The sequence below is a fragment of the Hyla sarda genome, chromosome 1 (genome assembly GCF_029499605.1).
Source record: "Hyla sarda isolate aHylSar1 chromosome 1, aHylSar1.hap1, whole genome shotgun sequence".
Lineage (NCBI taxonomy): Eukaryota > Metazoa > Chordata > Amphibia > Anura > Hylidae > Hyla > Hyla sarda.
The window spans coordinates 245502357-245513394 of NC_079189.1; the positions used below are offsets into that span (position 1 = coordinate 245502357).

Below are 11038 nucleotides of genomic sequence, written 5' to 3' on the forward strand. Positions count from 1 at the left end.
CATATACCCCCCCCGCCAGCGCATTTATATATATATACCCCCGCAGCGCAATAATAAAGACATGACCCCCTCTATATACCCCCCTGCAGCGCATTTATAAATATATATATATATACCCTCCGCAGCGCATATATATATATATATATATATATATATATATATATATATATACCCCCATAATATGCCACTGCAGCGCTATATGTGAAAAGTATTTCTATCAGCAGTGCATAGTGCCAGCAGCCGGCCGGCCCGATGATGCTGATAGAAATACTTTTCATACATAGTGCTGCAGCAGCATATGTATATAGAAGCGCTGTTAGGGGCATAATATACCCCGGCATAATATACCCCTGCAGCGCTATGAATGAAAATTATTTCTATGAGCAGCGCATTGTGCCAGCAGCTGGCAGCCTGGATTGTGGGGAATGACCCCACCCTGCACTTGGTCATTCCCAGAAAGAGCCCTCCCAGATTGGCCTTCCAGCCATACTACGGCCACAGTGTCAGTCTGCATTGCAGCACAGACACTGAATGAATACCGGCTCTTACTTCACCAAAGCCAGGAGCCTTGGTGACCCATATCGGCCATCCACCACGATGCCTTTTACCTTCTCACCTACCCCCCCCCTTTGTTCAAGCCTGAGGGGGTGAACACTTGTAGAAGAGTGGACTTATGATGGGGCATCGACATTGCCTAGCAAATGATCCGCTCTGTGTTCAACCCTAGACTTGAAGTTCTTTAATGACAGAAACCACCTAGAGACCCTGGCATTTTTGTCCTTGGCTTGACACATCCACTTAAGGGGGGAATGATCCTTGAGGGTACATTACCACACGGCGTATTTGCTGCTGCGTATTTTATTTTCTCTATTGAAGTCAATGGGTAGGAAAATACGCAGCACCAAATACGCAGCAAATACGCAGCAAAATACGCCGTGTGGGAACGTACCCTGACAAGACAAATAACCTTATCCTTATCCGGATACTAATTTTCATGTCTCTAACAAGCGTATTTCACGAAAAAATTGCATATTTCATCTTAAAGGGAAGGGGAGTTTCCTTCTCTTGCCTACACTGAGCATGAGCTTTCTCCCTCACTGTGCTGACTCACTGCTCTTGGCAGTGAGCCTGGCAGCCCTGCTCTGTCACCCTTTCCCTTTAAGCTGTACAAACACAGATTATTGGAGATTTCCTGTACTCTACACCAAAGACAATATGGTGAGTGTATAACTTAGATCTTAATAAATTAGTGCAAAGGTTTAGTGCTAAAAGTAAAGTAGCTTTTTATTTATACAGTTTTTTTTAGATATCCCTTTGTCATTCATGTGTGTCATCCTTAGGCAGTCCTGTAATGCTGGGACTTGTAGTTTTGGAATAGTTGGAGGTAGTGTTAAGATAACGCTTTTAAATAGCAGTGCCGCCTACAGCTTTTGCAAAACTACAACTCCCAGCATGCCCAGACATCCTTTGGTTGTCCAGGCATGCTTGGAGTTGTAGTTTTGTAACAACTGGAGGCACATGTTTGGTAAAACTCTGTGTTACAGCAGTGTTGCTGCAGGCTGTGTTCCTCCTGCAGTCTTGTCAATCAGCCATCTCGTGTCCACAACCCTTGAACACGCTCATGCTGCTGTGGGACTCATCAGCGTCCCAGGAGGTATGGGGACCCCTAGTGGTGGGATTTTTAAAGGCAGTTTTCTTTAACAAAATGTTCACATTTTTTAAAGTATATTAGAAAAACTATTGTTTTTCCAAGATGTACAACATATAAAAAGCTTTTGTATCTGACAGTTCCCATTTAAAGCGTACCTGTCAGACCACAAAAAAAACGTAAAAAAAAATCATATAATCATAATCTTTAGATGCCTATGCCCAATATTTCTCTTAGAATTCACTTTATTTACTTGGAGTGATTGCAACGTGAAAGTACTTTTTATTTACAGGCAGGGGGCGGATCCCTATGATAACCACTCCCCTCTGCGCCCTGGGAGCAGTAACCCTTTCCTTTCTGATTTTATGCTATTCACACACACACACACACACACAAACTGTGTGCCTAAAGCTTTTGCAAAACTACAGCCCCCAGCATGCCCACATATCCTTTTGAGTTGTAGTTTTGAAACAGCTGAAGGCATATGATTGTAGTCCCTCTGTATCACTCACATTCACTTCATATATTCACTGATATACACATACATACATACATGCAGGGACACTTTTTAAATAAATAAATCCTGTATTCAATGGCTGCAGTGTGTTTCTGCCCCTCTCCCCCTTCTCTTCACACAGCAGACAGTCAGTGAGAGCCCAGCTGCAGTGTGTTCCTGCCCCTCCCCTTCATACAGCAGACAAGTAAACACAGGCAGTGATGGAGCTAAGAGCAAAGCAGCTTGCTGTCAATCATGAATTGGGTCCATGACGTAGTGACACAGCAGGACTGGAATGCATCCCAGGAGGTGGGGGGGCAGTTGTTTGACTGGCTTTTTTAGTAAGAAATACTGAAAATTTTCTAATGAAAGCAATTGCAAAACCTATTGGTTTTGCATGCTTTACAACATATCAAAAGTTTTTATATCTTACAGTGCCCATTTAGGGATATGGAAGATTTTTAAGAACATATCTAAATATTACTAAATGCTGTCATAGTGGATAAAAGGAAGGTCTTCAGCCATCTAAGGGCTCATTGAACACACTCAACAGAAACCTCTTGGACAGAGACATGTCCAGTCTGTAATGATTTGCAAAGGTGGATGGCTATTCTGATAGCTCAGCCTAAGGCAGTCAAGTGCTTTAAAATGCTGCCTCCAAATATTTTATGCACATTAATACAAATGTACTGTTATACATGTCCCATAGTGTGCTGCCATAAAATATCCGGGAAATATAACAATTTTCTTATCTGAAATTTTCATTTAATGGAATCTGTAGGCAGCACATTAAATCCTGCCTTAATAATAATCTTTATTGATGCAAACGTATTCAGTGTGCGATTCATTTAGTGTTATATGTATAGTGTCTTGTTTAATTACTACTAGAGATGAGCGAAGTTACAGTAATTCGATTCATCACAAACTTCTCGGCTCGGCAGTTGCCTTTATCCTGCATAAATTAGTTCAGCTTTCAGGTGCTCCAGAGGGCTGGAGACTCTCTCCTAAGACTGTATCCACCTTTTCCAGCCCACCGGAGCACCTGAAAGCTGAACTCATTTATGCAGGATAAAGTCAGCAAACGCCTAGCCGCGAGGTTCGTGACGAATCGAATCGCTGTAACTTCGCTCATCTCTAATTCTTTTGTGCCTTGTGCTAAGGAGTAAAACCTTAACAGATACTGTGCTGCCTACAGACTCCAGAAAATTAAAATGAGCTCACTATCTTTCCAAACATTCCAAAGCATCTTTAACCTAAAATTACATAAAAAATTTGTATAGCTAGGTTCACACGCAGTATTTTTGTCCTTTTTTGAACCATAAAAGGTCAGTTTTCTTTTTTAAATATTGAGTTCCATGGCATTGGAAAAATGGCCAGCAATTCCTATTGCGTAAAAGATTATAGCCATAAAATTAAGTGCTTTTCAACCATTTTACACCTCAAAAAGTTTTTCTTTTTAAATATTTTTTGTATTGTTTTGGGTCATTTTAATTTAAAACAAAAACACAGATGGCATACCAAATAGGAGGAAAAAAAATGTCTATCATATTTTACATATAAGGCCCCTTTCACACTACAGGTATCATCCTGCTTTTTTACTGCCGTTATTTTACAATAACGGATGAAAAAAACTGGATACAATAACTGGTAATAACAGATGATAACTGAGGACAATCATCCATTATTTTTAATGTTTTTTTTTCTTAAAAAAGCTGATGTTCATCCGTTATTACCAGTTACATCGTTTTTTTTCTTTGAATCAGGTTTTTTTTTTTAACTTTTTTTTGTAAAGATGTACTGAACATGCTTAGTACAAAAAAGGGATTTTTTTTTAGCATCCGTTTACCATAGACTGCAATGTTACATTTTATAATAAAACATACCTGATGCAAAAAGATGGTCAAAAAATCCCATTGACATAAATGGGATTTTTTTTTTTTACATTTTAACAGACGTTTTCAGGACTTTGCCGGGAGTAATAACGGAGGTTTTTACACTATGATATCTGTAGTGTTAAAAGGGGTCTAAGTTTTTTTTTTTTTAGGCTGAAAACTGAGTGTGTGCATAGCTTTTGAAGGTTTTCCACACAGAATGCACAATGTAACTTTTTTCCTCTCTTTCAGGGTGATGCTGGAGGACCTCTAGCATGTAGAGAGCCATCTGGTAGATGGTTTCTAGCTGGAATAACAAGCTGGGGTTATGGCTGTGCAAGACCATACTTTCCCGGGGTTTACACCAGGATAACCTCTGTCCGTAACTGGATTGGGCAGACTTTACGATTTTGAGGGTTACCACTCAGGGAGGAGCAGACCAAAAGGACCAATGGATACATATAAAGAGCAGGGCTTAACCGCGGCCTAAAAGCTTGGACAAAGGACAATCTACTGCCCTGATCACTCATACATTTGAAATGGAAAATGTAGACTATATATTCTATGAATAAATGTGACCTGTTATTATGACAACAAAATACCAAGGAATTGTACGAAAGCAAGATTCTGAGCCTATACTTTTTATTTTTTAAACACTATTCAAATACATCGGAGAGTCAAGCAATATTTATTTGGTAAAAGGGTCAGTCTTCAGTAGAAATGCTGTAAAGGATTATAGTGATAACAGTACCAAAGGATATTCCTAAACAGCAAATATTTACAAAGTTGCACTTAAACAAAAAATAGTGCAACATTAAAAGTTGACATATAGCCAAAGTTCATGGTGTAATAAAATATAACCAAAAGGGACCATGACAGCATCTGTTTTTATATAAAGAAGACTTCTATATATTACATAGAGTAATGGTTCCTAACAAGGAAATGGCAAGCAATGCCCTAGTCGACATACATTAGAGGAAGCCATTTTGTTCTTTGAACATGTATGCATGAAATACGGCCTAGTAACTAAGTTAAAGGTGTGCACAAAATGTCTGCTTCTACCATATGTATGTGATTGCCATAGTGTAAGCCACACATCTGCATGTAACTATTCATAGGCAGAGCAATATTTAAAGAGTCTCCAGCCAAATTATACAATATCTTGTTCTAGACCAACTGTATGAATGTGCAGCTGTAAAGATTTCCAGAATATTCACACACAGATCAAACAAACTTTATTTGTTCATGTCTTCTTCAATCAGGATCCTAAGATGATACAACGAGAGGGATTCATTCCAGGACAGATATGGCATTCTGACAGTGAGCACATACGATGTTTATGAGCAAGTGTGTAACCAGTAAAATATACTATTAAACAGCAAGTGCCTCCAGTCCTAATTGTCTTCTGTTCAACAGCCTTTAAAGTGATCTAGAAAAGGCTCCGCACAGCTTGGCTCAAGGTAGATGTTCTTAAGAGTAGAAATGAAGGGTGAATGTACATGTCACAGCAATGATGCAATCCATTCATAAGAGACGAGCAAGGAGGATACAAAAACTATATGATCACAGATCTTGGCCAAACATAATCCTGAGACAAGGATCAGCATACAGCACCTTTTGTGTTTGGGAATAAATCGATGGTACAGACATTGCGAGACATAACATTACAGGTTTAACCAAGTTCTACTCCTGCACTAGGGATCTTCCAAGAAGGGGAAGAAAACTTTACATTTTCTTTACCCTCATTTAAATTGTTTATCAATGGCATAGCCATTAGGTTTGTCCATTATTGACTGCAAGAAGTGCTACACAGAGTAGGTTTAGGACTAACAGTAGCTCCTTCGAAGTGGGCAGTTCAGCCCCCGGTTGTAGTAGGTGCAGGATATCTGTTGGATTCTAGGTGGTCCTGGCTCATTTCACATCTTAGCACGTTCTCTTTGTAGTCTGGAGTTGTAGGCTCTGGATACAGTATTCCAGGCATCCATGTATCTGTCCATACACATTGCAATGCATTTCTATGGAGAAAGATAATACAGTCATTGTCTAGATAGGTATTAATGGGGGGAATTTATCAAGGGATTTACACAGGATTTTTGGTGTATATTTGTTGCAAAAAAGTCACACGTGCGACTTTTAGTGGTACGCCAGGCTGCGTAAGTTCTGTTTTTTACTAACTGCAAGTTTTGTTAAAAAGTTGTACAAAAAGTCGCAAACGGCCTAAAAAGTCGCAAATCTACACCTGGAGGTACCATAAATGTATTTATATATTTTCCTTTTATTCTCAATTCAGATGCGTGTATGCAGAGGACTACTTTGATGACCAGCATTTTGATTTTTTTGTTTAATATTAATAAAATGGTTAACAAGGGCTTGTGCAGGAGTGTTTTTTGGAATATTTTATTTTTTTTTTTAAACGTGTCGGAAGAGCCGGTACCAACAACCCCGGAGCGTCAAAAATGGGGCTCCTGGGCCTAGGCAGTAACAGGTTGGCATTATTTAGGCTGGGGAGGGCCAGTAACAATGGTCCTCGCCCACCCTGCTAACATCAGGCTGTTGCTGCTTGGTTGGTATCACGCTGAGAATGAAATAGGAGGAACCCTATGCATTTGAAATATTTTCAATTATTTATGCAAAAACTGTGTGGTTCCCCATATTTTCATTTTCAGCACGATACCAACCAAGCAGCAACAGCCTGATGTTACCTGGGTGGGCAAGGACCATTGTTACTGTCCCTATCCAGCTTAAATAACGCCAGCCTGTTACTGCCTAGGCCCAGGAGCACCATTTTGGATGCTCCGCGCCTGTTGGTACCCCAGCTCTTCCTGGCACCCCTGTGGCGGTGGGTACCGTGGTAATAATTGGCGGGGTTAGTGCTAGCTGTTTTTGTGGCTAAGGCCCAGCTTAGGAATGGACTCAATCCTGTTAAGAAAACTAAAAGAAACAAAATCACCACACGTTTAAAAAAAAAAAAAAAAAAAAAAAAAAAAAATTATTCCAAAAAACACTCCCCCACCAGCCCTCATTAACCATTTTATCAATATTAAACCAAAAGAACGGTCACCGTAGTCCTTTGCATACACGGAACTGAATGTGGCTTTAGAGCAGAAAAGTCAGGAGAAGAGGTGGTGTTACAAAGTGGTGTTCAAAAGTAATTTCTTGGTTTTTACTATGTATGCTAGAGGGGAAAAAAATAAGGTTTTTACTTATGTATGCGAAATTTATCACAGGGGGTGTGATAGTATGATAAATGTGTCACACGTAAGAAACACACCATAGGAAACTGTGTACGTATGCACAGCTTGATTCATTTCCTCCCCCCCAATATGTTTACCATAAGCATTTGCAATGAAACAAGAAGTGAATGGAGGCTTCACTATAGGAACAGAATAAAGTGTTTTTACACAAGGCAAAAGATTATGATTTGCATCAATATCATATGCATTATTTTATTATGACAGTTTTTTCCATACAGAGGGCCTTCTAGTTACAATCTTATTTTGTTTTGGAATGGACACTAAGTTGAACATATACTGTATTTTCCAGCATATAAGACGACTGGGCGTAAAAGACTACCCCCAACTTTTACAGTTAAAATATAGAGTTTGGGATATACTTGCCGTATAAGACTACCCCTCCTACCGCGAAGTACAGTACCTTACCAGTGATTGGCTGGCTGTTGTATACAAAGCCTGCTTGGATTGGTCAGCTCTCCCTGCCTCCAAGACTATCAGAGCAGTACATGCCTCTTTCACCCGTCAGGACCACCCTTGTATTCTATTACCGTACCTCCTTCTCCGCCTTTCAGATCTCGCACATTCGCGCCTGCGCCGCCTCTCAGATCTCGCACATTCGCGCCTGCGCCGCCTCTCAGATCTCGCACATTCGCGCCTGCGCCGCCTCTCAGATCTCGCACATTCGCGCCTGCGCCGCCTCTCAGATCTCGCACATTCGCGCCTGCGCCGCCTCACAGATCTCGCACATTCGCGCCTGCGCCACCTCACAGATCTCGCACATTCGCGCCTGCGCCGCCTCTCAGATCTCGCACATTCGCGCCTGCGCCGCCTCTCAGATCTCGCACATTCGCGCCTGCGCCGCCTCAGATCTCGCACATTCACGCCTGCTTCACCGCTTCACTGCAATCCTCAGGATTTGAGAGGCAGAGAAAGAGGTACTGTAATAGGATACATACAAGTGCGGGCCGGACGGGTGAAAGATGCGTGTTTTTCTGGGCACAGTGCTGCTCTCTATCCACACCCCGGGCACCCCGCTCTCTCTCTATCCATACCCCAGGCGTCCCGGCCGACTGCAGCACCCGCCATATAAGACGACCCCGACTTTTGAGAACATTTTCCTGGGTTAAAAAGTCATCTTATACGCTGGAAAATGCGGTAACTTTATGGAAAATTGGACCCAAGGCCACACTTAGATATCTGCTTATTTCTTATATTTAACAGATAAGGCATGACCTCACACAATACAGACAGGGAGAGCTGTGGGAAGCTGAAAATCACTTTGCATATTGTCCATGACCCTTAAGCTTTTGTCCCCACCAAAAATAAAATTAAAATGTTTTCATCTATTGTTCAAAGGAACAACTCCCTCATTCTGGCTTAGGTACAGAGCAGAAAAGAACACTACAATACAGTGCAGTGGTATAAGAGGCGGTATTATCACATCCTTGCAAGCACAATAATATGGATGTTTTACCAGTTAACTGCCAATGCTGAAGTTGACTGAAATATCACAGCCGCTTGTTCTAATAACTGACAGGCATCAGTGTGTATTCTAACCCTACCGGGGGTTTCAGAGTTGTGTAGAAGCTCTTAAGTGGTCTTACAGTATACAGTTTCCTGAGATGTGTCTTCACTGTAGGCCTAGTACCTGGTATCCAAGACAGATTTCTATGACTTTTTCCTATTGGCTTCCTCTCTGCTGCTTTGTGTTAGTTTGTATCTTGTTCTGGAACATACCTCAGACAATGTCACATACCTGCTCTGAATTGTCCAGTGAGCTTCCGGGTTTCCCAATACATTTTCGGAAACATTTATCAGTCATTCGCTGTCAAAATAAGTTTGATGTTGTTAGTGAATATGAAGCAGAACTGTTACTGATGGCTTTGCAATGTTATATATTTTTTACTATTTTCTGCGTTACGCAAAATCTCCATAGCCCAAAATAGGTGTGTCACAGAAGCTTAAAGGAGTACTATGGCGCTTTTTTATTTTCATTTTTTTATTAACCCTCTGTGCCCGGGCTGCAAAATGAAAAAAAAAAAACTTTAACTCACCTGCTTACATTTCCCCCGTTTATCCGATGTCAGTGTCCTGTTCTCTGGTCCCTGTCTTCTTCCACTTCCTGCAGCTCTCAGCGCATCACCAGCCGGAGCGGGACATTGCTCCGGCAGGTGATACACAGAGCAGCGTGACTCATCGACCCGCAGGAGGTGGAAGAAGACAGGGACCAGAGAACGGGACACTGACATCGGATAAACGGGGGAAATGTAGGCAAGCGAGTTAAAGTTTGTTTTGTTTCATTTTGCATCCCGGGCACACTGGATGCACACTGGTGGGGAAACACTAGTCTATGGAGTGATAGAGTTGGATCAGGTGGCCAAGGAGTTAATAGGGGTACTCCGGCCCTTTGGATAGGGGTAAGATGTCTCACCGCGGGGGGGCGGTGATGTCACACGGGGGCGGAGTGGTGACGTCACGACACTCCGGCCGCCACCCGGCTGTTTGTGAGCTGGCACCGTGGCATGCAGCTCAAACAGGTGGGTGGCAAATACAAGATTGCGGGGGTCCCCAGCAGCATGGCCCCTTAGACATCTTATCCCTTATCCTTTGTCTCAGGGCCTGAGTACCCCTTTAAGCACGCAGCCAAGGAATTCAGCCAGCTAAAACTCAAGATCCCAATGGGTCTCAGGACTGAGACCCGGGGTGATCTAATCTTTTCACATGTCTGGGCAACATGTCAAAAGATTTTACAAATGACAGTGACGCGTTAAAGTCAATGGGGGGAAACTGGCAAGAAATCCGCAACATCAAATAAAATGCACAACACAGACCAATTTGTCAAAACCTGTGCTGAGGAAAAGGGTTGCAGTTACTCTTAGCAACCAGATTCCAGCTTTCATTTCACAGGCCTTTATAAAAATGAAAGCAATCGGGTTGCTATAGGCAACAGCACCACTCTTCCTCTACACAGGCTTTGATACATCTCCCCCAATGTCTTCTTATATATCCACTAATAAATACACATAGGGGGAGACTCATCAAAACCTGTGCTGAGGAAAAGTTGACCAGTTGCCCATAGCAACCAGATTTCTTCTTTCATTTTTCGAAGGACCTTTTCAAAAAACAAGCGATGTGATTGGTTACTATGGGCAACTGGACGACTTTTCCTGCGCACAAGTTCTGATGAATCTCCCCCATAATGTTTACACACAGACACTTGACAATTGCCTCATCCTGTGGATGAACCCCCATTTATGACCCAGTATACACAGGACGGCTGAATGCCCCAGCCGGAGAACGCATCAGTGTGAACAGCACAAGGTCAGCGGTGACAGGTGAGGTGTCCGTATCTCTGCTCACAGACCTGCAGCAGCTCCTGGGCATTCGCCACCGCGATCTGCACCTTCACTTGTTCCATAATGGCGCCCGTGTCTATCTTGCCGGAGCCTGAGGCGGAGGCCGTCGGGGAGAAGTCTGAGCTGAAACCGTCCATGTCTACTCTCCACTGGGCGCCTACAGCTCAAAGTCACACACATGTGCCGACCGCTTCCGGCTGGAATGCGGAAACGGAAGCTCCTCTCTGATGGTCTGCAAAGCATGATGGTAGATGTAGTTGTGCCGCCCTCAGCTGCCTACTACACTAGAATTGCTGTTTTGCATCAGCCCAGTTATGACCTTGTAGTGTTAGCAAAAGACGCGATCTGATGCCCTGTGAAGATGACAATTCCCTGCCCAAATACACGCTGGCAAACATTGCCTGGTCCTCCTTTCTAATAATACATAGGGAACA

General features: G+C 42.5%; 2 protein-coding genes across 4 annotated transcripts in view; one reads left to right on the plus strand and one right to left on the minus strand.

Moving 5' to 3' along the window:
* TMPRSS9 (transmembrane serine protease 9) overlaps positions 1 to 5086 on the plus strand; it is a 211012-nt gene extending 205926 nt beyond the window's left edge. For all 3 annotated transcript variants that reach the window (XM_056569902.1, XM_056569904.1, XM_056569905.1), the window contains one exon: positions 4268 to 5086. In XM_056569902.1, coding sequence (XP_056425877.1) covers positions 4268 to 4429 — 162 coding nt within the window. In that variant the 3' untranslated portion in view covers positions 4430 to 5086. The remainder of the gene's footprint in view (positions 1 to 4267) is intronic.
* Positions 5087 to 5233: 147 nt separating this feature from the next.
* Positions 5234 to 10822, minus strand: TIMM13 (translocase of inner mitochondrial membrane 13). Its single transcript, XM_056569920.1, has 3 exons — positions 10613 to 10822; positions 9005 to 9073; positions 5234 to 6030 (listed from the first exon to the last, which is right to left on the minus strand). The coding sequence occupies exons 1-3, from the start codon at positions 10739 to 10741 to the stop codon at positions 5932 to 5934; spliced, it is 297 nt and encodes a 98-aa protein (XP_056425895.1). The 5' UTR covers positions 10742 to 10822; the 3' UTR covers positions 5234 to 5931.
* Between the last annotated feature and the right edge of the window lie 216 nt (positions 10823 to 11038).

Coding starts and splice junctions, on each gene's coding strand:
- TIMM13 (XM_056569920.1), bottom strand. CDS start 10,741: ATGGACGGTTTCAGCTCAGACTTCTCCCCGACGGCCTCCGCCTCAGGC. Junction 9,074..10,612: donor ATGCCCAGGAGCTGCTGCAG/GTCTGTGAGCAG, acceptor TTATTTTGACAG/CGAATGACTGATAAATGTTT. Junction 6,031..9,004: donor CACTGGACAATTCAGAGCAG/GTATGTGACATT, acceptor CTTTCTCCATAG/AAATGCATTGCAATGTGTAT.